This window comes from Balaenoptera physalus (genome assembly GCF_965194825.1).
Source record: "Balaenoptera physalus genome assembly, chromosome: 1".
NCBI lineage: Eukaryota > Metazoa > Chordata > Mammalia > Artiodactyla > Balaenopteridae > Balaenoptera > Balaenoptera physalus.
The window spans coordinates 120,981,327-121,007,436 of NC_138882.1; the positions used below are offsets into that span (position 1 = coordinate 120,981,327).

Here is a 26,110-nt window from a genome sequence, read left to right on the forward strand (position 1 = left end):
AAGACCCAGTCAGCCACATGGCTGCTGGTCTTGGAGTACCCTGGAGAGGCCCACATTTCTTAACTATTGAATTCCCTGACATCTGAAAATGATATGGTTTCACAATCTATATAACATAATATACATCTATTCATAGCATAACACAACCTATAGAAATGTGAGATGAATATTCTCTTCTCAGTAGGTTATAATATGTGATTCTGGCTAGCAAATTTCATTTCTAGGCAAAGAGTTTGTAATAAAAGTATACCCAGCTTCTATGTAAACATTTTTTATTTCTATTGTCTATCTCTGGAACATTTCCTGTGGCCTCTTATGTCTTGGATAGTAGAGGGAGATCTTATCACATTATCATTTTTAATTACTATTTATAATTTACTTGTTTGTCTTCAATGAAAATAATTAGATGTGATGGAGAATTTATGTCTTTTATATTTTTGCTTAAATTATAGGGATATCCAGGTCCTCCTGGGGTTCCAGGAGCCATGGGTCCACTGGGATTACCTGTAAGTATAGAAAAGACTTCTCTTCCCAGTCAATGCAAAACACTCTAGAATATATCATGGTATCTTGAACCTCCTCACTTCTACTTGCTCTATTATTTACTCCTCACTTCTAATAATATAGTTCTGCAACCTAAAATAAAAAACATCTAAACTTTCTTTTGAATAACCCCATATAACAAAACAGAGTCAGTAATCAAGCTTAGACCTATTGGACAAACAAATCACAAGCACAATTTCCAACATGTTCTTAGAAATTTCCACATATTCTCAAACTGATAAAATTCATAGAAAATATACCTTTATTCAAAAACTGTTTTGAAAAACTCCATTTGTGGTTACAGAAAGATAATGAAGCCTTGTCTCTAAAGAGAAAGTTTGCTTATTAAAATTTGAATGTTATTGTGAACTTAAATGTGAAGAATATCAGCCTTTGTGATCCCCTAAGCAGAACTATTATCAGAAATGGTTTATGCTGTTTTGTGAAGTTTCTGTTTTGAAGATAAGCCCAATCTTCCAGCATACTGATAGATGTGTCATTGACTTCTAAAATGAGGAAGACTGATCTAGGGCACAGTTGCCAATCTTTTTACTTGTGTAAGATAAGAAATAGATTTGAGATCCTGTGAAAGTTCACTGTTTTTATCTACCTGTGTTATATAGAGAAATAAATTTTGTCTTCTAAGCATTGGAGACCATTGGGTATAAAAATAATTCATTGTACTTGACTTAGTAACAAATAACAACTTAATCTTCTTTTAAGGCTGTTTTTTGTGGCATGTAAATTTGGAAAATTTTGTGGCATTTTTCATGGTAACAGAAAAAAATCTATTTTTATGTGATGGGATTATCATAAGTATCTAGAGTAATGAGAAAGAAATCTTGCAAAAGTAGCCATTGGTTCTTTGATGGACCAGGGAGATTAGACTGGTCAGACTGGCTAAGTGGGTGTCTCCCTTATGTGTTGTGTCTCCCACCACTCCATATGTGCTCATCCTAAAAACTGTGTGGTCAGTGAATATTAAATACTTCCCATTCTTTTTCAGGGTGTAAACACTTAGAAATTAAATTTCTCCAAATAGTAGACTATGTCAGAAGCAGAATATTGGGGAAGGGTAGTATGGTATTTGTTTAATAATTAAAGCATATTTTTAAAGGAGACTAATCAATTTTATTTTAAGAATTCCCAAGGAGAATTACATATCATAAGAAAGGTTGTAACTACTGTTTTTGTAACGTTCCTGTTAATTCTATAACTGATTTTTAAATTTTCAATGTGTAGGGTCCTGTGGGGGCAAGAGGACCACCTGGGAGTCCAGGTCCTAAAGGACGAAGAGTAAGTTATCTAATCAAGGAAGTGCATTAACCTTTTAAAAAATGGCGTCATAAATAGTGATGCGTTCAGCAAAAATAGCTCTATATCTTCTAGATCATGCTTAGAGGTTGTTGGTTTTTTTCTTGTTTTCATTATATTAGATGACCTACCTATATTAATTTAAATGTAATTCATAATCATTTGTATTTATAAAACCATACTTTTCCATTTTGTGTTTTAGAAATTTCACTTATTGACAAAGAATTCTTCTTTCTTATTCCCAACTTCCAGTTTCATTCTTTGGGGGAATTGTGAACGCAAAGATGTTTAAATTATTTTTCTACTCACAAGAGACTTCTATAGCAAGGGATAGTAACAGCTTGACAGAATAAGAGTGATAGGAGGTAGAATAAGAATACACAGGATGACTAAGAGTTTATTCACTGTGAATAAGAGGTAATATATCATCATTGTCTAATAATTATGCATAAGAATTAAATTAAAACCTTTCACTCTTTAAGTCTTTTAAACATTAAATCCTTTTTTTTTTTCTTTAAAGAAATAAGAACCACCATTTATTGCATGCTTGTCACGTGCCAGGCACTTTTACATATACCATCTAACCTAATACTCAAAACCACTCTAGGAAGGAGAGGCGTTTATCTCAGATATTATAGTTGAGGAAAACGGGGCTCAGAGAGTTTAAGTATATGAACTGTAGACACGCAGGTCTATGGCGCAACCAGGATTCAAATCTTAGTGTGTCTGATTCCAAACCCTATGCTTATTCAATACCCCTATTGAATTTTAGAGTATTTTTCCTTGATTAATTTGAATATGTGGGCTTTAAGAACTCTGTTTTCTCCCTTGGCTTTACCTTCACTTTTACAGCTAGTGAAGAAAATATTTTAAAATTCTAAAAACATGGCCTCCAAATAACAAAGTTTTTTTTTTAAAACTGCCATTTTCCAGTTGGCAAATGGGAGAAAAATGCTCAGTTTAAAATAACAACTTTAGGAATTCACTGGCGGTCCAGTGGTTAGGATTTGGTGCTATCACTGCCGTGGCCCAGGTTCAATCCCTGGTCAGGGAACTAAGATCCCACAAGCTGTGCAGCATGGCCAAAAGAAAGAAAGGAAAGAAAAGAAAATAGGCAAAATAAATAAATAACGACTTTAATTTCATGTGCTGTGTTTTAGGTGAAGATTAAAGAAAGACAGCAAATTTTTCTGTATTGTCATTTCTTTTCTGAAAAACTATTTTCCTTTCTGGCTTATGAATTTACAGTCTATAAATAATCCTGATGGCCACATCTATTTTAGCCCAAATGAGATTTAAAATAATAAAATAAAAACTCATGGAAGATGATCTGTACTCTGTCATTTTAGTGGTCTGTACCCTGCCAGCATTCACTACTTGGTCAGGTCAAATGTGTTTATTCAACTTTGTATTACTCATAGTGGGAAAGTTCAACCAGTTTTGTGACAGATTTAAAAAAACAGAAATACTTACTTTGGTTACCTAAGTAATTGAGGTCTTATTGATTATCCAGGCATAGGCCATGTACCTAAGCAAGATATGTTTCTGAACCACTTGTACTATCTGATAAGTCATATGGAAAGTTCATATTCTCTGCAGTTTTCTAACCTCCCTGTGATCCTTGGGCAAATTATTACTCTTTTCTGATTTGACACTTTGTTTTCAATTCTCACCTCTTCAAGCATCTATTTTCCTCTCATCCTCCAAATATATTTTACTGATTTGTTCCCAAATGGCTTCTCATAATTATTTAAAGTTCACCCAGTATCTTCTAAACAAGGTCTTTTTGTTTAGAAATAAGGGCTTTGTTTAATGCAAAAGTGCTTCCTTTATAGGAGAATATTTCAAATAATCAGTGAACATTGGGAATATCAAAAAGAACTAAAGACCAGAATATTTGGGAAAGAATATAGTATTATGAAGTTCCATTCTAGTTATCACCTAGTATCTTCTTCTCCCATCAATCCATTCTCCAGTCTATTCTCCACTATAGATGTGATCATAATAAATATCCTTTCGAATATTTTTCACTCACAAAAAATGATAATATATTATATGTCCAGCCCACAGGGATAAATGAAAAAAGTATCTGGCTGGGAATTCCTGTGCCCCAGCCCTTCCTTGCTACCCCAAAGGCTACCCCCCAAAGGGGGTCAATATTTCCAGCACACCTGTAACACTTTATGACACACAACTGTGTCACAGTACATTGGAGGGGAAGCTAGGCACATTTGCACTAGGAGGCCACACAAAGAACTCTCATTATGAAACTAGTGCTTGTATGCCCTTGCTGTTCTGCCTGTGATTTGTACTGTTATCATAGGTGAACATGCAAACATCATGAATGGTAGGACCACAACCCAAGGAGTCTGCCTGTCCTGCTTCTCTCCTATCCATCCATCTGCCATTCATCTATCTAACATTTACTGATATAATACCATCTGTCAGACACTCTCTTACTATCATGGAGGATTCAAGGTTAACTTTTTCTTAGATCTAAACCACATGGATTTTACGGTTTAATGACTTACAGTCCAGTGGCTTTTAAAGTATCATACAATATTGACAGAGAATAGCGAAAGCTCGGACAAGCAACAATACCTGCCATCTCAGGAAATAACCTAAGCAACTTAGTATCATGAAAATTTTTCTAACTAGTTTTATGAAGATTGTGTAATCCTGCCCCTTATGTAACTGAAAAAAATAACAGGATTGGCTGAAAATATTCATGTAGTTTGAGATTGTTTGATGGGAGAGTTAGCTGTAGCCAACCTTAACTTTTCCAAAAGAGGATAAAGAAAAGATTAGATTTTTTTTTTAACTTAACCAGAATACATTCTTCAAGAGCTTTATAGGTAGAGATTTTAAGGCAGGTATAAGAAAAAATAACTTTATCCCAAATTAGGTACCTATTATAATATTGCTTGTCTCATTTTCTTTTTTAAAAAAAAATTTTTTTTTTTAATTTTATTTATTTATTTATTTATGGCTGTGTTGGGTCTTCGTTTCTGTGCAAGGGCTTTCTCTAGTTGCGGCAAGTGGGGGCCACTCTTCATCGCGGTGCGCGGGCCTCTCACTATCGCGGCCTCTCTTGTTGCGGAGCACAGGCTCCAGACGCACAGGCTCAGCAATTGTGGCTCACGGGCTTAGTTGCTCCGTGGCATGTGGGATCTTCCCAGACCAGGGCTTGAACCCGTGTCCCCTGCATTGGCAGGCAGATTCTCAACCACTGCGCCACCAGGGAAGCCCTCATTTTCTTATAGCTTGTCCTGAAGCTTGTTATGTCTCAGGAGTCAAAGAATAACTCCAGGGATAACTTCTACAACCAAAATATCAAAGTGAAACTTGCAGATATTGATAAAGCTAAGCTTTTAGCTAATTAACCAACCCTTAACTGAAGCATAGAGAGGACCAAACTTTCCTAGAGTTCTGCCAGCCTTAACCTCTTAACTAGCAACCTCAGGCTTTATAGCCTTTAATTAAATATAATTGTTGTACTTAGACATTTTTTTTAACTTAATGTGGTTATCTTTGTCATCACAGTGGGAGCAGAAACTTCTCTTTCTTTTTTCCCTGTCTAGTCCTGGTTTAGTGAATGAAATAATAAATGTTAAAGTACTTTTAAGTAAAAATAATTTTTAATGGAAAACATTAAAAAATGAGTGATTATCATTAAAGTATTCCTTAATTTTGGAGGGAGTTCCTTTCAACTGTAACACTAATCAGCATTTTACTAGTGTTTAATATTCATTTTGTAAACTTCTTCTAAACTTCAAGTCCTCTATTTCAGCCTGAATTCACTTGATAACAGGATTACATCCATTTATTTTTTAACATTTGAAAAAATATTATAAACTTAATAAAGCACAGTTATTCAAAGTCTTTAGACATTTAGACATTATGTGAATCAGGTGACTCACTTATATTGATATCTGCAGGCTTCAGTTGCTTCATCTTAAAAAGCAGGGTTTAGACTAGTTCAGCCTTGACAGTGGGTAATCTATGTGCTGAGGCAGAAACTGGCAGTTAATTATGAGACTTTCTTCCTGAGCTCAATGCAGCCTTTTCTACATATATATCTAGGCAACCACTTAATCTTATTTTTATCTAAGAAATGAGACTTCTTTCAATCATTTTTGGACCAAACAATTTTTAAAAATTCTTTTTAACTTATTACTCTATGTTTGGGGGCCTTTTGAAGCTTTATCCTTATGGCTGCTAACTTTTAAACCTAGACAGAATGACTTCTAACTCTAGCATTAGCCTTGGATGATCTACCATTGTGGTTGGTTGTCTAGAGTCAAAATTGTTATCTTCTCCCCACTCCCCCCCTTTCTACCCTAAACAAACTTACACTTCCAATTTGTTTTTATATTAATGCTGTCATAATTCCACTGGTTACTTACTAACAAAATATCCAAGAAAGTCAGAACTTTCATGTTGCAGAGGAGTTAAGTGCCTAGTTACCAGTGGATACATTTCTAGATCTTACTAGTTTTCTGTGGTATTTTAGAATGCTAACCACTGATTCCTTTTCATATTTTCTCAGCCACGTTCTGTTATTACTCCAAAAAAATTTGGAAAGTGTTTTCTTACAGGGCAGAAAAAAGAAAATAAGCATAGAAGGTGCTGGAGAAAGAGAATCAATACAGGCTACTGATAAGATGAAGGTGATTATTGGAGCAAGGTCCTGAGGGATCTTTGCACTTAAAACTTCAGAGTCATCCTTTAATCATTGTTGTTTTTTTCCATCTTCAGTTACTTAATTGTCAAACATTCCAAGGAAGCCCCCACCTCAGGACCTTTGCAGTTGCTATTTCTCATGCCAGAATGATCTTCCTCAAGTTATTTGCATAGCCTGCAGTCTCAGCTCCTTCAGGTCTACCCACATGTCACTTTAGAGAGCCTTCTCATACACCTGATCTAAAGTAGGGCCCCCCACCTTGGACTCCTTCTACTCCCTTAACCTCCTTTATTTTTCTTCATTACACTTGACTACCTATAGTCACTTTATATTTTAATTTTATATATCTATTTGCTTGTTTATAAATTCAGGGATTTGTCTCTTCTCCCTACTGTATCCTCTGGGCCTAAAACAATACCTGGCTTATAGTTGGCACTCAGTAAATGTTTGTTGAATGAACAACAACACACTTTGAAAGTCACTTATCTATTAAGTCCATACTCCTCAATTTGACATTCAAGGTCCTGTACATTAATACTTTAACTTAGTTTTGCAGTCTTTTATGGGAAAATAGGATCAAAAAGTAAACTGGGAACAGATCATGGAGTACCTTAAATATAGACAGAAATTGTAGGGCTAGAGCTATGGCTTTAGCTTTAGTATGCCCAGTGGAGCTATAGATCCTCATGGAGTGTGAGTTTTCTCTCCAATCCTGTGGATGTGTCCAAGAAGTTCAGGGTATGCACTTACCCTAAGGGCACCCAGGAAGAGAGTCCTGTTTACAGTAAGCAAGTTTTTTGGGTTTTTTTTGGGGGGGGGGGGTCTGGAGATTTTTATTTCAGAAGGTTTTTATTTACAAAATCAATTTCTTTAATAGATACAAAGTTATGCAAATAATCTCTTTGTCCTTGACCTGTTTTGAGTTTTTGCTTTTGAAGAATGGGTCAGTTTACTCCAAAGGTGTAGAATTTATGTGTGAAGAGTTGTTTCTATCAATAGTAGTCCCTTATTTTCCCTTTAATGTCTCAGCGGTCTGTAGTGATATCTTCTCCTTCATTTCTTTTTTTTTTTTTAATTTATTTATTCAAATTTATTTATTTTTGGCTGCATTGGGTCTTTGTTGCTGTGCGTGGGCTTTCTCTAGTTGCACGGAGCAGGGGCTACTCTTCATTGCGGTGTGTGGACTTCTCATTGTGGTGGCTTTTCTTTTTGCGGAGCACGGGCTCTAGGTGCGCAGGCCTCAGTAGTTGTGGCTCGCAGGCTCAGTAGTTGTGGTCTGCGGGCTCTAGAGCGCAAGCTGAGTAGTTTTGGTGCACAGGCTTAGTTGCTCCGCAGCATGTGGGATCTTCCTGGAAGTAAGCAGCTTTTTAATAATATAAAGCTAAACTAAGTTGGCCTCAGATGGGATACAATAGAAGATATTGAAGCCTACGGGGCTTCTTCAAATCAGCATGTTGTATTGGGAGATTTGTATCACTCTTTTGTATAGAAATCTTCAGCACCTCCTCATTGCTTATTGATTCAAATATAAACTCCAGTCCTTCACGTTTTAAATCCCAGTCTTTTCACAATTATTTATTAGTATAGAAATACTACAAAATACTCCATGTAATCACCAGCTCAGCTAAACAAACTAGTTTTTTCATTCCTAAGTATCTTTTTTCCTGCTTCTTTACCCTTTTCTCATACTATGCCTCCATCTAGAATTTCTTTTAGAGCATGACCTCTGACTGTCAAAATAATATCTTCATTCCCTTTACAAACATGTGAAAGCTGTCTCCCTCCTTTGATCCCTTTAGCCCTTAACACACAATATCTCTGCCTATTTTATAGTTATTTATATAATTTACCTTATCTCATAATGTGGATTCCCGTAACACTTAATGCAGTGCCTTTTTCACAGTAGATGTTCAGTTAATGGTTGTAGAATTGAATTAATTCCCTTGCAAAGGACTTTAAGATCTTCCAAGGACAGTTATAACTAGGCAAGGAACATATACTGTCCTCTTTCATTAGAGAATGACTTTTGCAACTGATGCTTCTTCATAACTAATTACTGAATTAATATTGATAGCAACATAGCTGAGAAGTTTTAAATTTACATGAACATTCCCAGCAGCATTTTCTATTCCTTTTCTGTGCCCCTTGCCATCTTTCAGCTGTCAAGCAGGTGCATAGCGGGGAACAGTGCAGTCAGCATTCTTTTTCTAATAAAGTGATGAGAAGAGTTCCATTCCAAAAATATAAAACTTAGGAAGACTGTTTGGACAAACAAACCAGCCACTTTAAAGTTAATTTAGAGTTGTTTTTAGAATAAATCCTGGATTTCTGCAGAGTAAATGATAAGGTAAACAAAATACTCAAATAACAAACCTATACTATAGCTACCTCAACAACTGAATCAGCTGTTTTTGTGGTCATCAGATTTACTATTTGGCATTAAATCTTGAAAACACTGACCTGATTCTCCCATGCAAATGGGTTCATCCATATACTCAGCTGTATTCTTTACTGTGTTCATGGCACAGAAACAAGCAACAGGAGTTTTTCAACTAAAAAAGAGTCCAGTGTCTCCATTTGTAAGGATGCATAACAGTAAAAAAGAAACATTTAAAATTAACAACAGGATATTTTTTCCATCTCTAGGGACCAAGAGGACCAGATGGCCTCTTAGGAGAACAAGGTATACAAGGTGCCAAGGTAATCACTTATTTTCTCATTTCATACACAGTTAAATATTTTTGAGCCCATATGTCCTACCTGTGTAAACACTGATGTATTTCCTTATAAAAGTATGGTTCTAAATTTTTTCTTAGTCTAAGTATGAAACATACATAAAGTTTTTACTACACACACAGAAATGTATTATTTTTATTATTGAACTATGTATTTGATGTCTTATTTTTTGGTATGTGAGTGTATGTTAGCGTGTATAAGACCATAAGTCACATTCTGATTAACTCACCTGGTATTGATTCTTGTTAGGGTGAAAAAGGAGATCAAGGAAAAAGAGGGCCTTATGGTCTTATTGTAAGTAGTAAAATATTTCACATTAAAGATAAACATATAATATCTTCCATTTTTCTTGGTGTGTGATTCATATTTGGGGAGGGAGTTGCTTGACCCAGGCATTTTCTTTCTTATGTAGGGTAAGACTGGAAACCCTGGAGAGAGAGGAGTTCAAGGGAAACAAGTAAGTAATTAAAAACTGCCAAGCTATAAGCAAATTTTATCCACTTTATTCTGTGATACAAGTCTTGTTTAGTAATCAGTATTTTAGACTAAGAGAATACAAGTTCTTTTCCTCCTTCAGTCCTTGGGTCAGTCTTTTATTGAGGCAAATTTCTTACTCAATCTGTGCCTTTTTTGTACCTATCTATAAACCGTTGGTGATAACTGATACTTTTACTTCACCTCTGTTATCATAGTTTTTCTGTAAAATCCATTTCAAGATAAAGTGGTATGATGTCATGTAAATATAACAGAATATTAATAAAGCTAACATAAGAAACTTCTTTGAGGCTTCTTGCCTAGTTTCATTTTAACTCACCTGGAGTGTTGTTTGCACCCTTGGAGTGTGGAGCTATGTGTGTCATCATGTTTTCCCATGGTACTGCTCTAAGAGTTTTTAATACGATATAATGCTAAATATTTTCCTACCATCAAAAATCTCAGAATTATACAATTTCTTCTCTGGAACACAAGTTCTGTGGTTATCATCACTAACTGAGGGGGAGTAAAGTGTATTTTTTAAAAAAGAGAAATATATACACACACACATATGTATTACACATATATACATATATAATTTTGAGCACATGAGCTTAAATGTATGGGTTTTTAATTCCATTTGTAATCATAATTTTTAATGACATTTTGATTTGTCATATACATATATGTATAAAGTTATTAAATTAGATCATAATTTAAATATACTGCAACTGAAGAGTCAGAAAAGGATAGGACAAAAATGTTTTAGCTGCTGTAGTAATTATCACTAATGTCACTGCATTTACTTGTTCCTCTTTGAAATCTGCTGCCCCCTGCCGGTTGTTTCCCATAATAGCATTATATTTGCCAACGGTCAAACCTAAAGTAGCAGAGACTTAAAAGAGAAAAATGACTGTATCCAGGGAAAGAACTTGTGTGTGACATTATATTATTAATTGAAGTCATCACCAAAGAACATTCCTTGAGTATTAATATTCATCATCTAAGTTTCTATTATATCAATGTAAATGGTGTTTCTGGAGATTCTTTTCACTTTGCTACACTGCATACAAAACCAATATGTTATAGTTGAGTGGAGAAATTTGGAATTTATCAGGTCCATTCCTCTTACTTTAGAAAAATAAGGCCAAGAGAAATAAAATTACTTACTCATTTTGTACATTGTTGACATTCCTTAGAGTTTTACCTTCATTTTCAGCCTATCAGATATGCATGGATAAATGTAAAATTTGATATTTGATTTTCTCAATCAAATAAAAGTTGCTAGAACCATTTTGTAATGGTAGCTTATGGCAAACAAGTTTCATAGACTACCGGAAGAGTAAAGTTACCTTAGTGAGTGACAGTAAATCATGAGTTAATACTAGTTGTTGAGGTTTACTTAACTTCATACCTACATTGTCTCCTCAGTCTTGATCGAACTGAAAGAGACTTTTGAGATCTGAGGGAAGCTTGGATCAATTAATCCAAAAAAATCCAGATGCCCCAAAGATTTATTTGATCCTGCACGGTAATCTCAGCGTCTCTCATCATTTATGCACTGTCAACAAGCAGGCAGTGCTGTATAATAGAAAGATACACTGGAGATCAGATTGACCTTTGTTCTAGTGCACACTCCTAATAGCTGTATAGTCTTGGTTAGATTGGTTAGCTCTCTGGATCATATTTTCTTCATCTGTAAAATAAAGATACATCTCTAAATTGTCGTAATTCTAAAGCTAGGTATTACAAGGAAATTGGTAACACATATGGTACTCTACTAGTCCAGATAAACAGGAGAAGTATATTTGTCTATGGGCCAACATTGTTTCGTATACTTGCCTTCCATCCACACGTATATCTGACTCAAAGGGCGAATCAGGAAGAAAGGATGTGATTCATTGTGTTAATAAGGTGATAAAGCCTGAGTAACTTTCTAGTTTTCTAAATCTTACAAAAACTATAACAGCTCATACATTACTGATTTTTATCTAGATATTCTTTCAGTTGATGAGTTAAGGGTATTAAATTCTCCAACTATGATTTTGTACTTGTCTGTGTCTCTCTTTAATTCTGTCAGAGTTTGCTTTATGTATTTTGAAACTATTTTTAGAGTATTCACGTTATGATTACTATGTCTTCCCAATCAACTGAGCCTTTTATCATTACAAAATGTTCCTCTATATCTCTGGTAATACTTTTTATCCCTGGTAATACTGTTTGTTTTGAAATCTACTTTATTTGATATGTAAGTCTCTCTAGCTGTTTGCATGGCGTATCTTTTTCATTCATTTATTTTCAAACCATCTGTGCCTTGATGTTCAAAGTGAATGTCTTAAAGTTAGATCTTGCCTTTTTATTCATTCCAACAACCTCTGCCTTTTAATTAGTGTTTGCTCCATTTCCACTTAATGTAGTTATTGATGTGGTTGGATTTAGGTCTACCATTTTTACGGCTGTTTCTCCTCTGTCGTGGCAGCAGTAGTGGTGTGCAGCGCCTTCTTTAGGCACTGAATGATTTTGAGAACGCCACTCTAATTTAACTATTCGCTTTTTAGCTCTACTTCTCATTATTACTTTTAAGTGGTTATTCTAGGTCGGGAGTCAGCAAACTTTCTCTGTAAAGTGCCACAAAATATTTCAGGCTTCGTGGGCCGTATGGTCTCTGTCACAACTACTCAGCTCTAGTGTCATCATAGTGTGAAAGCAGCCATAGACGGTATATAAAGGAATGAGCATGACTATTCAAAAAAAGCTATTTACAAAATCAGGTGATGGTCCAAATTTGGCCCTCAGACTGTAGTTTGCCAACCCGTGGTTTAGGGATCACATTGTAACTTTCCACTGTCTACTTAGAGTTAATACAGTAATACTTAACATAATTGTAAGAAACTTGCAGCCATAGAGACCTGTTTACCAGCATCCTGTCTTATATGCTCTATTTGTTTTATATCTATATAAGTTATAAACCCCATATTGCAAAGTTAAAATTCTACTTTAATATAAATAAAATACTTTTTGCTTTAATATAAATGAAACATAAATTAGAGATATTTAGGAGGAAAGTAATGATTTTTAAAATTATCCATGCATTTACTATTTCTGGTGCTCTTCATTCCTTTCTACAGATGCACATTTCTAAGTGGTATACTTCCCTGCAGCCTATAGAACTTCCTTTAGATTTCTTATAGTTAAGTTCTTCTAGTGATGAATTCTCTTAGTTTTTCTTTATTTCACCTTTATTCTTGAAGGATATTTTCACTGGTTATAGAATTCTGGGTCAACAGGGTTTTTTGTTTGTTTGTTTCTATTCAGCATTGTAAAGATGACATGCCTTTTATTTTTGGCCTGCATTATTTCTGATGAGAAGTCCACACTTATCTTTATCATTATTCCCCTGCATATAATGTATCATTTTTCTCTGGCTGCTTTCAAGATTCTCTCTTTATCTTTGGCTTTCAGTAGTTTGACTATGATGTGTCTAGATGGATTTTCTTTACATTTATCCAGCTTAATGTTTGCTGAGTTTCTTGCATGTGTAAATTTGCCTTCACTAAATTTGGAAATTTTTCAACTTTTTTTTCGGATTTTTTTTCTACACCATTTTCTCTCTCCTTTCCTTCTTGTATTCTAATTAAATATATGTTAGTCATTTTGATTACCTTAGATCCCTGGGGCCCTGTTCATTCCTACTTCAATCTTTCTTTTTCCTGTTGTTTTTTTTTTTTTCCAATTGGGCAACCCGAATCTATCTTCTCTAACTTGTTAAGCCTTTCAATAAAATTTTATTTATGATGTTGTATTTTTAAGTTTTATCTGGATATTTAATTTTCAGCTCTGTAATTGTCATTGTTTCTTTTTACAAATGCTCTTTCTCTTCTGGGATTTCCTATTTGTTTATTCATCATGAGTACATTTTTGTTTACATTATTGAGCATATTTATACGAACTACTTTAAAATCATTGTGTGATACATAATAACATCTGTGTAATCTTGAGTTTGGTCTCCATTAATTGCCTTTTCTTATAAATATGGGAAATTTTCCCTGTCTGATAATTTTGAATTGTATCTTGAACATTTTGACTGATTCATTTTAGCGACTCTAAAGTCTGTTATATTTCTTTGAAGAGTATTGTTTTGTTTTTAATTTGGCAGGCAGTTAACTTGGCTGGTAAAACTCCAAGTTTTCTCTCCTCTGTGGTAGGTGGCTGCTGAAATCTCTATTAAGTTCTTTTAGCCTTGTCTGGGCTACTTGGCGTCTGCCATACCAATATAAACCTTAAATGTCAGCAAGAGCTATAAGCAGAGTTTATATTTGCAATCTGAGGCTCCTCTCTGGCTCTTTCTTTCACCACTTTTCACCATCTGTGGTCACTTCAAATTCTGCCCTAGGGTCCTCCATGCCAATAACACTGAAGATTTCTATCCTACTTTATTTTAACCATCTTGTATGGCTTCTCCTCTGGCTAAAAGCCATATAAAAAAATCAGAAACTCACCTAGTGTCATTCCCTTCTTTCAAGTGTAGACCCTACTACTCTAGTTCCTGCCTATTTTTGGTCTTTCTCCAGTGCTTTCATATCTTTCCTTTTTAATATTTTATCTTGGGTTTATAGTTATCTCTATATAGATTGGTTTGATAGGAGCAACTTGGCCAGTATTGGAAGTGGAAACACTTAGCATTTCTTCTTTAAATATAGTTTTCTCTGTAGTAACTCAGAATACTTGAGAAGCACTTATTTCATAATCTTTACAATACAAAAAGTATACAGTATTAACTGTATTCTTTCCCGTTATTCAGACAATGAAGCAGAATGCACACATTTTCATGATCCTACAGTGAAAGTGTGGCAATAGAAATAACATTTATATACTCCCTTGCCTATTCTCATAAAATGTCTTGATGATGCTCTAAACATGTTTATTTAAAATGGAAAGGCATCGAATGCTTGATTTCTCATGGAATTCAGTAAAAAGCAGTTTAGTGTAGTGGAAGAGCATGGCATTGGAGTCAGACACATTCGAGGTCAGATTCTGGTTCTGTCACTTATAGCTGTTTTGACTTTGTACAAATTATTTAACCTCTCTGAGCCTCAGTTTCCCTATCATTAAAATGAGATACCTTTTATAGTTATAACAAATGATGCTCGTTATGTGCTCAGCACAGGCTCTCGATAAATAGCAACCACCATAGTCATTATCCTCCTGGTCATCATTGTCATAATTGCTGAGACGCCTCATAGAGCAAGGAGTTGTACTACAAATAATGTATTTCAGTGGCATCTGAAAAGCCTTAAAGGGAATTTTTATTTTGTGCCAGCTTTTGCTTTTCTTCTTCATCTCCAATAAAAACAATTAGAATCCATTTAGGTCACTTCATAGCTTTGCCTAACAGCACTTATGCACCATTAACAGTATTACAAGTACATATTAAGCTTAATATTGTGTGCAAACACACTTTACAAAGCAAACTGGGCAGACATTATTTAAGGTTCTGAACTCTTGCTGTATGGTATGTTCAATTGATATACCAGGCACAGAGGGATCCCTTATATTGATCCCTTAATTTAGGAGTCCGGAGTATGTGAGTAGCAGATGATTTTCATGATTGAAACATGGTCTTACTCCAACAGGAGTCCATGAGATTTTGCATATCTCCCTTTCTCTAACCAGACAATCATATGTAACTAAACATAGCGCTGATAATCAAAACTTAGAAGATTCTTTGTTGCTAGAAATATTGAACGTCTTTACTTCCAATTTAATATCATATTTTTTTAGATTTCAGTTTTAAGATAAAATGGTAACTGTGATCTGCTGTATAATTGCCAAACTTCCCAAGGTCAGTAATGTAGAAGAGTAGAAGAAGCAAATTGCAAATAAACAAGGGCAGTATTTTATACATCATTAGTAGTCATCAGTGTCCGGCACACAGTACATGCTCAGTTAATCTTTAAATGAAAGGATCAAAGAGGACCTGGAATTTAATTTAGAGTTTTACATACCATTTTAGAATATACCCCCATATCTAAGACTCAATTTTATGGTACCGTAGGTGGCATGATGTAAAAATGGAGGAAAATAAAGAACATCGGAGAGGTCCAATTTGATCATTTCTGGTCATCTAGGTTCTGAGAGCTTTGTGCCTTCCCAGGTTATAAGGGCATAAGTCATACTTATTAATACATCACAAGTATATTATTTTTGAAAAAAACTTTTTATATTGATACTAAAAGTATAAAAGAATCCAAATCTAAAATAATTCTGGATGACAAATATTTGTCACTGTATAGGAGTGGAGATTAAATATAAAGAATACAGGTAGATATAAAGAACTCCTGCAACTCAACAACAAAATAATAAACAACACAATGAAAAAATGAGCAAAAGGACTTGAGTAAGCATTCCTCTAAAGAAGATATGCAAACGGCCAATAAATATATGAATATATGCTCAGTATCACTAGTCATTAGGGAAATACAAATCGAAACCACATTGAGATACCACTTCCCATCCAAAATGACTATTATTAAACACACACACACCTATATATACAGAAAAAATAACCAGTGTTGGCAAGGATGTGGAGAAATGGGAATCCTTGTGCTATGCTGGTGGGAATGTAAAATGGTGGAGCTGCTGTAGAAAACAGTATGCCTAGCTTCTCAAACAGTTAAACATAGAATTGCATGTAATCCATCAATTCCACTTCTTCGTATATACCCCAAAGAATAGAAAGCAGGGATACAAACAGATACTTGTACACCAATGTTTATAGGAGCATTAGTCGCAATATCCAAAGGGTAGAAAACCCCAAGTGTTCATTGATGATGAATGGATAAACAAAATGTGGTATATACATACAAGGGCATATTATTCAACCTTGAAAAGGAAGGAAGTCTTGACACATGTTACAAATGGATGAACCTTGAAGACATTATGCTACATGAAATAAGCCAGACACAGAAGAACAAATATTGTATGATTCCACTTATATAAGATACTTAAAGTAGTCAAATTCATAGAGACAGAAAGTAGAGTCATGGTTGCCAGGGGAAGAGGGTAGGGGATAGGGAGTTATTTAATGGGTACAGAGTTTCAATTTGGGAAGATAAAAAGTTCTGAAAATAGGTGGTGGTGATGGTAGCACAACAATGTGAATATACTTAATGCCACAGTACTGTAAATTTACACATACTATACATTTAAAAATTGCTAAAGTGGTGAATTTTATGTTATGCGTATTTTACCACAAAAGAAAAAACAAATAGAAGTAGACAGAAAAATTAGATGGGAGGATCTTGAGGGAAAGCTGAGGTAGGGAAACTGACTAAAACATTTTCAAGCATCACTTTTTCTTCAAACTTTGCCTTTGTTTATTCAGGGTTTACAAGGACCCCCTGGGAGTACAGGAGACAGGGGATTTGCAGGAGAACCAGTAAGTTTATCTTCATGTGTTTCTAATTGTGTCTTTTTTTTTATAATGTATTTTACCTGTCTGTTATTATTGCCCTGTTGTGCTGTGGCTGGTATGTTTTGGAAATCAGCATGTGTCATGGGCACCTAATTATAAGAATGAATATTTTGCTGTGAATATAATTTTTAGTGCCTTCCTGGTTTCATAAAGTCAAATTTGGTCCTGTTTGTCTGGAACTGTTAAAACTTCACATATTTCTATTTTCAGCAAAGATAATTCAGTTTTATTGAATCTCAGAATTTTTTTCTGAACGGCTTGCTGTTCATATAATAATTATTACACTGCCCTGCCACACACAAAATCACATTTATGAGGGCAACTCTATGATAAAAGACCATATAGAGAAGCCAGACTCTACATGTAATGGGCCAAAATGTGGAAACTTGACAGAAGTGCTGTTAGGTCAATAATTCAGAAAGGCACATCACCATTTCATAAATCTGATTCAGTTATAGAGTTTCCATGGAAAATGAATTGTGAAAATGAAATACCTTGCCATGCCTTATCTCTCACAATATATTCTTTATTGCCTATGAAGCCATTCTTCTGGCTAATAGTATCAGATGTAATGTGCAGTAACATGCTTCTAAGATTTACAGTACAAATAGTCTTTCAAACTACTGGGTTGATCTTATCCATCAGTTGACACAAAAGTTTATAGGTGGCTTCTGCATAATTCATTTAGCTAGTAGGAAGTAGAAAATTCTAACGAAGAGCTCTTCTTACCAAACTGTGTTCATTTCCTCCTTTACATATTTAACCTATGGTATAAGCTCTCCAAACAATAGTAAACACTTGCCTATGGGTGTAATTTTTCCAAATATAGTATCTTAAATGTGGTGTTGATTTTATCAAACTAAATTCTTCTCAGTTTTCTCTGTTTTGTATCTCTTAACCTGCCATCCTAATTCTAATACTCATTTGATCATAAATCATGCAAATCTCTAAATACCTCTTTCTCCTAAAGAGTCTGTAGCTCCTTGAAGTCAGAGACCATTTTTTGCACCTTTACAGTCCTCTTTCCTGTATAATGTCTGGCATATTATATCTACCTGATGCATATCTGTTAAACAGCATTAACCAAAGGTCATTTAGCCAAAGGTGTAATCATTCAGCCAGTAATATTAGATGAAGTGAAATGGAATTAAAACTAATCTTAAGAGAGAACACATTTAAGTCAAGATAAGTGTATCAAAAGGGCTATGGCAACAGCACAGACAATATCTTAGGCTTTATACAAGCAAAGATTTATTGTTGTAGTAATAAACGACTAAAATGGCTTAATAGCAACTAAAAATTGACATTCAGGTTACAGGGTCAGTGGGTCTGTTAAATAAAATATAAATCAATTTGTAATGGATATAATGGGCTTTGTTTCACATATTTGAGCTACTTAGTCAGATCTGAGATAATAGATAACAAAGAAACTATCCTAATCTGGGGTTAGGGAAACTTCCAGAGGAGGAGCATCTGAGTTGTGATCTGGAGGATGAACAGTAGTTACTTAAGCAAATATGGAGAAAAGTCATTCCAGAGAGAAGTCGTGAACTGGGAGAAAACCCTACTTATTTATTTAAAGATCTAAAAGAAGGCCAGGGCTTCCCCGGTGGCGCGGTGGTTGAGAGTCTGCCTGCCAATGCAGGGGACACGGGTTTGAGCCCTGGTCTGGGAAGATCCCGCATGCCGCGGAGCAACTGGGCCTGTGAGCCACAACTACTGAGCCTGCGCGTCTGGAGCCTGTGCTCCGCAACAAGAGAGGCCGAGATAGTGAGAGGCCCATGCACCGCGATGAAGAGTGGCCCCCGCTTGCCGCGGCTGGGGGAAGCCCTCGCACAGAGATGAAGACCCAGCACAGACAAAAATAAATAAATAAATTTATAAAAGAAGGCCAGCATGGTGTGGCACAGAGAACCAGGTGGGAAGGGAGTGCAAGATGAGGACGGAAAGGGAGGGAGGGGACAAAACGCATGCAGCTCAGTAAGCCCTACTCCCAAAGATTTGTATTTTTTTCGAAAGAACAAAGGGGTGTCATTGAAGGGATAAGGCTAGGTTTATGATCATATTACTGTTCTGTAAAGATCACTCAAACCAAATTGGAAGGGACTAAGAATGCACAAGAATAGCTTTGTATTGCAGCAGTCCAGATAAGAGATAGTAGAACTGTTTATAATTAGCAGAAAGAAAGAGTAGATAGATGTAAAATATTCAAAAGGAGATAAAATCAACAGGAAATAGATATGCTATATGTGAAGTATGATTCCTAAGTTGTGGCTTGAAGAATTAATGAGATAATGATATCACTCACTGAAACTGAGAATACCAGCAGAAATTTATGTTTGAGAATGGAAGATTATAAGTCAGTTTAGTTATGTTGAATTTGAGGTGCCTTTGAGAACTGTGAAGATGGCAGTTGGGTGTGGGGCTCAAAGCAGAATAATATCCTGAAATTTAAAATATTGGAGTCATTGGTCTAGGGAAAAAGTATAGGAAAGAGAAAAGAATAGGATCTAAGGCTGAATTTTGAAGAAATGCCACATACAATAAATGTTGGTAGAAGAGGATGAAACTGCAGAGATGACTGAAAGAGGTAAGAGGAAAATCAGGTATATAAGTTTGAAGTTCAGCCCCAACCATAACGTACCTTAAAATCTTCATGACAATCTTAAATTCCTTTAGAAGTATGTAAGCAAAAATATATATCTAGAACAAACCAGAAGTATAATTGACATGCTAAAATAAGAGAGAAAATGGAATCAATTAAAAGTCTTAATTTTCAAAAGAGTGGGCTAAAAAGAATGGAAGACAAAAAAGAAAGAACAAGGGTAGCAACAGAAAACAGTAATAAATATAGTAGGTATGAACCCAGGGGTATCAGTAATCACTTAAATGTAAATGTTCTAAATGCACCAGTTGAGAAACAGAGACACAGAGTAGAAAGAAAAACAAGACCTAACTGTATGTTGTCTTCAAGGAACCCACTTTAAATATAAAGGCACAGATATATTAAAAGTAAAGAGATAGATAAAATGGGCAAAGATGTACTAATACTAACCAAAGGAAAGCTGGAGTAGTTATATTAATTTCCAACAAAATAGACTTCACATCAAGGACAATTATCAGGGATAAAGAGGGACATTACATAGTGATAAGTGTATCAATTCTCCAAAGACATAATAATGCATCTAACAACAGAGCATCAAATTATATGCGGCAAAAACTGATAGAACTCCAAGGATAAATAGACAAATTTACTATTTCATTTGGAGACTTCAGCACTTATCTATCAGTAATTGAGAGATCCAGCAAGCAGATAATCAGTAAGATTATAATTGAAGTGAACACCACCATCAGGACATTGGATCTAATTGACATTTATAGACTGCTTAATCCAGTAACAGCAGAATATACATTCTTTTCAAGTTCACATGGAATATTCACCAAGACAGACTGTGTTCTGGGTCATAAAACACACCTTAACAAATTTCAAAGAAAAGATATCATACAAAATATGCTCTTAGTCCATAATGGAATTAAACTATAAATCAATAAGAGAAACATAACTGGAAAATCTCAAACTATTTTGAGATTAAACTACACACTTCTGAATAACACTGGTTCAAAGAAGATGTCTCAAGAGAAATTTTAAAAATATTTTGAACTAAATGAAAATGGAAATACAACTTATCGAACTTTGTGGGATGCAGTGAAAGCAGTGCGTAGAGGGAAATTTATAGTATTGAATGTGTATACTAGAAAAGAAGAAAGATGTAAAATCAATAACAAGCTTCCACCTTAGGAAACCAGAAAAAGAAGAGAAAATTAAATACAAAATGAGCAGAAGAAAGTAAATGATAAAAATCAGAGCTGAAATCAATTAAATTAAAAACAGGAAAAATAGAGAAAATCAATGAAACAAAAAACTTATTCTTTTATAAGATCAATAAAATTGGTCAAACCCCCTAGCCAGGATCATCAAGAATAAAAAAAAGAGAGAAGACACAAATTACTAATATTAGAAATGGAAGAGGGGCCTTCACTACTGATCCCATGGACGTTAAAAAGGCAATAAAGGAATACTATGAATAACTCTACTCTCACAAATTTGATAACCTAGATGAAATGGACAAATTCCTTGAAAGATGTAATCTACCAAAACTCACACAAGGAAAATTTGATAATCTTAATAGGCTTATATTGATTAAAGAAATTGAGTCAACAATTAATAACCTTCCAAAACAGAAAGCACCAGGCCCAGATGGTCTTACTGGTGAATACTACCAGAGATTTAAGGAACAAAATGATACCCATTTTCTACAATCTATTCCAGAAAATAGAAACAGAAGAAATACTTCCTAACTCATTCTGTGAGGCCAGCATTACCCTAATACCAAAACCAGACAAAGCCATTACAAGAAAAGAAAACTACAGACCAGTATCTCTCATGAACATATATTTTAAAATCTTCCACAAAATATTAACAAATTGAATCCACTAATATATAAAGATAATTATACACCATAACCAACTGGGATTTATCCCAGGTATGTAAGGCTGGTTCAACCTTCAAAAATCAATTAGTATAATCCATTACTTTAACAAACTAAGAAAGAAATTATATAAAATAGGTGCAGAAAAATAATTTGACAAAATACAATACCCATCTATGATAAAAATTCACAGTAAACTAGGAGGAAAGGGGAACGTCCTCAGCTTTATGAAGAATATATTTTAACAACCTTATAGCTAACATCATACTTAATGATGAAATGCTAGGTGCTTTCCCCCTAAGAACAGGGAAACAAGGAAAGGATATCCCTCTTTTTTTAAACTCCTGTTCAGCATTGGGCTGGAAGTCCTAACTAATGCAATAAAACAAGAAAAGAAAAGACTGGGAAAGATATATAAAATTGTCTTTTTTGCAGATGACATAGTTGTCTATAAAGAAAAGCCCAAAGAATTAATTAAAAAGACCAACACCAGTCACTTTCCTATATACCAGCAATAAACAATTGGAATTTGAAATTTAAAGTACAGTACCATTTACACCAGCATCAAAAAAAAAAAAGGCATAAATCTAAAAAATATATACAAGATCTATTTGAGGAAAACTACAAAGCTCTGATCAAAGAAGATTTAATAAATGGAGAGATATTCCTTGTTCATGGATAGGAAGACTCATTGTTAGGATGTCAGTTCTTCACAACTTGATTTATAGATTTAATGCAATTCCAGTCAAAATCCTAGTGAGCTACTTTGTGGATACTGACAAAGAGATACTAAAGTTCATATGGAAAGGCTAGAGACCCAGAATAGCCAACATAATATTGAAGTCAGAAGACTGTCACTACCAAACTTAAAGATTTACTATAAAGCTGCAGTAATCATGACAGTGTAGTATTGACAAAAGATAATTGGAACAAAATGGTAAGCTCAGAAGTAGAACTCCACAAATATAGTCAATTGGTCTTTGACAAAGAACATGGGCAATTCAATGGATAGTCTTTTCAACAAATGGTACCAGAACAGCTGGATATCCACAAGCAAAAAAAAGGATTTAGACAAAACAATATACATCTATAACAAAATACTTACATCTATAACAAAACTATACATCTATAACAAAAATTAACTCATTAACTCAAAATTAACTATACATCTATAACAAAAATTAACTCAAAATGAATCATAGACCTAAATGTAAAATGCATAACCGTGAAACTCCTCCTAGAAGATAACAGAGGAGAAAATTTCAATGACTTTGGATTTGGCAATGAGTTTTTAGATACAACAAAACAGAAGCATGATCCATGAATGAAAAATCTGATAGGTTGGACTTCATTAAAATTAAAAAACGTCTGCCCCATGACATGTTCAGAGAATGAAGACATGCCATTACTGGGAGAAAATATTTGCAAAACACATATCTGTTAAAGGACTTGTATCCAAAATATAGAAAGAACTCTTAAAAGTCAATGATAAGAGAAACAATCCAATTAAAAAGTGGGCAAAAGATTTGAAGACACCATGCCAAATGAGACGTACAGGTGGCAAAGAAGCATATTAAGATATTCACATCATATGTCATTAGAGAATTGCAAACTAAAACAACAATGACATTCCATTACACACCTGTCGGAATGGCTAAAATCCGAAACACTGACAATACCAAATGCTAGCAAAGATGTGGAGCAACAGGAGTTCTCATTCATTGTTGGTGGAAAGCAACTTTGGAACACAGTTTGGCAGTTTCTTATAAAGCTAAACATACTCTTACCATGTGATTCAGCAGTCATGCTCCTTGATGTTTACTGAAATGAGTGTAAATCTTATGTCTACACAAAACCTGCACATGAATGTTTATAGCAGCTTTATTCATAGTTGCTAAAAATTGGAAGCAACCGATAATGTCCTTCAAAGGTTAAGTGGATAAACAAACTGTGGTACATCCATACAGTGGACTATTATTCAGCAATAAAGAGAAATGAGCTATTAGGCCACAAAAAGACATAGAGTAACCTTTAAATACATCCCGCTAAATGAAAAAAAAGCCAATCTGAAAAATCTAAATACCACAGGATTCCAACTATATGACATTCTGGAAAAGGCAAAACTATAGAGACAGTAAAGAACGTGCTTGCCAGGGATTGGGGGAAGGGGACAAGGGATGAATCAGTGAAGGACAGGTGAATTTTAGGGCAGTGAAACTATTTTGTATGATACTGTAAAAGTGGATACATGATATTATACATTTCTCAAAACTCAGAACTGTACAACACAGAGTGAACCCTAGGGTAAACTATGGACTTTAGCTAGTAATAAAGTGTCAATATTGGTTCATCAATTGCAACAAATCTACCATACCAATGTAAGATGTTAATAGTAGGGGAAACTGGGCAGGGGTAGTATATAGGAACTCTCTGTACTTTCTGTTCAATTTTTCTGTAAACCTAAAACTTCTTTAAGAAATAAAGTCTGTTAACTAAAACAAAATATTCTAGTAAATTCAAGCATAATTCTGTAATATGGTAGTGTATCTATCTTGTGTCTGTGTCCAACCTACTAGGAAGCACTGAAACACTGATATATGCTTAGGAACCACAAGATAAGATTACCAACTGTCACTATATCATCTAACATTATTTTTAAAGATTTAGCTACTGTAGTGGGATATGATGCACAAATCATCATATAAGGAAATGAAAGCATTGTTATTTAGAGAAAATATAAACAAACCCAAAAGACTTATAAAACCCAAAGACAATTCTATTTTTTCAACTACTGATAGAGAGTAATATAACAGCAATACATATAATAAACACTTTTTAAAAATCAGTTTCCCTACATACAAGTAATTAGCACAAAATATAATAGGAAAATGATCCCACTCAAGATAGAAACAGGACATAATAATTAAGAATAACCTTAGTGAGAATTCGATGGGACACTTAAGAAGAAAATTTTGGAAATTTACTGAGACCTAGAAACTGACTTAAGCAGAAAGGCAATTTATCATCTAAACAGAAGACTGATTATTTTTTAGATTAATGAATTAGATATAATCCAATCCCATTCAAAATTCTCATTACCCATTATAAATTAGGTGTGGGATTTAATTATTCTAAGTATAGCTTATAAGAATGAGCAGGTGAAATAGCTTAATATTTTAAGAAGAGGAAGACTACTGCTACTAGATATTAAAAGAAATAATAAAAACAGAATGATCAGTTCCTGCGACATTGATCCATCTAGATTTACAGACATGGGACAAAAAAAGGTAGCTTTTCAATAACCAAGAATATAAAAGAATTTAATATTGATAGGGACAACGTTACACATCAGTAGGGAAGATAAGAATTAAAAATGATGCCTGAATAATTGCATCACCCTTTCTAATCAGTTCAACAAATGTTTGTTGAGTGCCTACTATATATTAAGGACTGTGCTGGATTCTAAGGGGCTTATTGTTAAGCCATGAAGAGTTTACAGTTAGTAGAGATATAGGTAACACGGTAAAAAATCATTTCAACATATTAGGATAAATGCTAAAATAGAGATTAATTTACAGTCCTAAATGAGCACAAAGGAGATACACTTAGCCCAAGCTGGGTTTCCCAGAAGACTTGATATAGGAAATGACACTTGTTCTGAATAATGGATAAATTAGTAACCAGGTAAACAGGGTAGAAAGAACACTCCAGGTGAATGGAACAGTATGAGGAAAGACATGGAGGCGTGAAACAGCCTGATATTTTCAGGGGACTTTAATCAGTTGCATTCACTAGAGCATGAAGTGAAAGGTAGGAAGTGTTGCTATTTGGTTAAAAGAGTTTGTTTTGATTCTCACCTCACACAGTACGTCAAAACAATGGTTTAAATAAAGTATTTTAAAACCATAAGTAACAAAAGAGTAGGTGAAAATTTTTAATGGGAATAGATGTTTTAAACTTAAATATGGTAGAAAAAGCCATAAAAGACTGGACAGGTTTAACTACATACAAATTTTAAACTTCTCCCATTCTGATTTTTTAAAAAACACTAAAAGATTTAAGGAGCTACATTAAACGTTAAGTGGGTTAAGTGGTTATTTTGGGTCATTTTTACTTTTGTGTATTTCCAGGTGTTCTACAGTGTGCTTATTTAGGAGTTAAAAGTTATCTTTAACATTATGTTTTTAAAATAAAATGACAAAACAACAAACTGGGCAGATGTTAGCAGTAAAATAGGGCAGAAAAAAGTTAATGTCTGCAACACATAAAGAACTCTACACATTTTTTTTAAATGACCCCCAAAATACATGGGCAAAGGACATGATCAAGCAACATGTAGAATATTACAGATAGCTAATAAACAAATGACAAAAAGAATATTCAACCTCACTGGTA

The 26,110-nt window shown here is 34.4% G+C and overlaps 1 protein-coding gene across 7 annotated transcripts in view; it reads left to right on the forward strand.

Annotated features, from left to right (window-relative positions):
• The window catches only part of COL24A1 (collagen type XXIV alpha 1 chain), a 408,506-nt gene that overhangs the window by 256,585 nt on the left and 125,811 nt on the right, over window positions 1–26,110 (forward strand). For all 7 annotated transcript variants that reach the window (XM_082409988.1, XM_082409993.1, XM_082409994.1 and 4 more), the window contains 6 exons: window positions 453–506; window positions 1,786–1,839; window positions 9,188–9,241; window positions 9,527–9,571; window positions 9,690–9,734; window positions 17,136–17,189. In XM_082409988.1, the coding sequence (XP_082266114.1) occupies window positions 453–506; window positions 1,786–1,839; window positions 9,188–9,241; window positions 9,527–9,571; window positions 9,690–9,734; window positions 17,136–17,189 (306 nt within the window). The remainder of the gene's footprint in view (window positions 1–452; window positions 507–1,785; window positions 1,840–9,187; window positions 9,242–9,526; window positions 9,572–9,689; window positions 9,735–17,135; window positions 17,190–26,110) is intronic.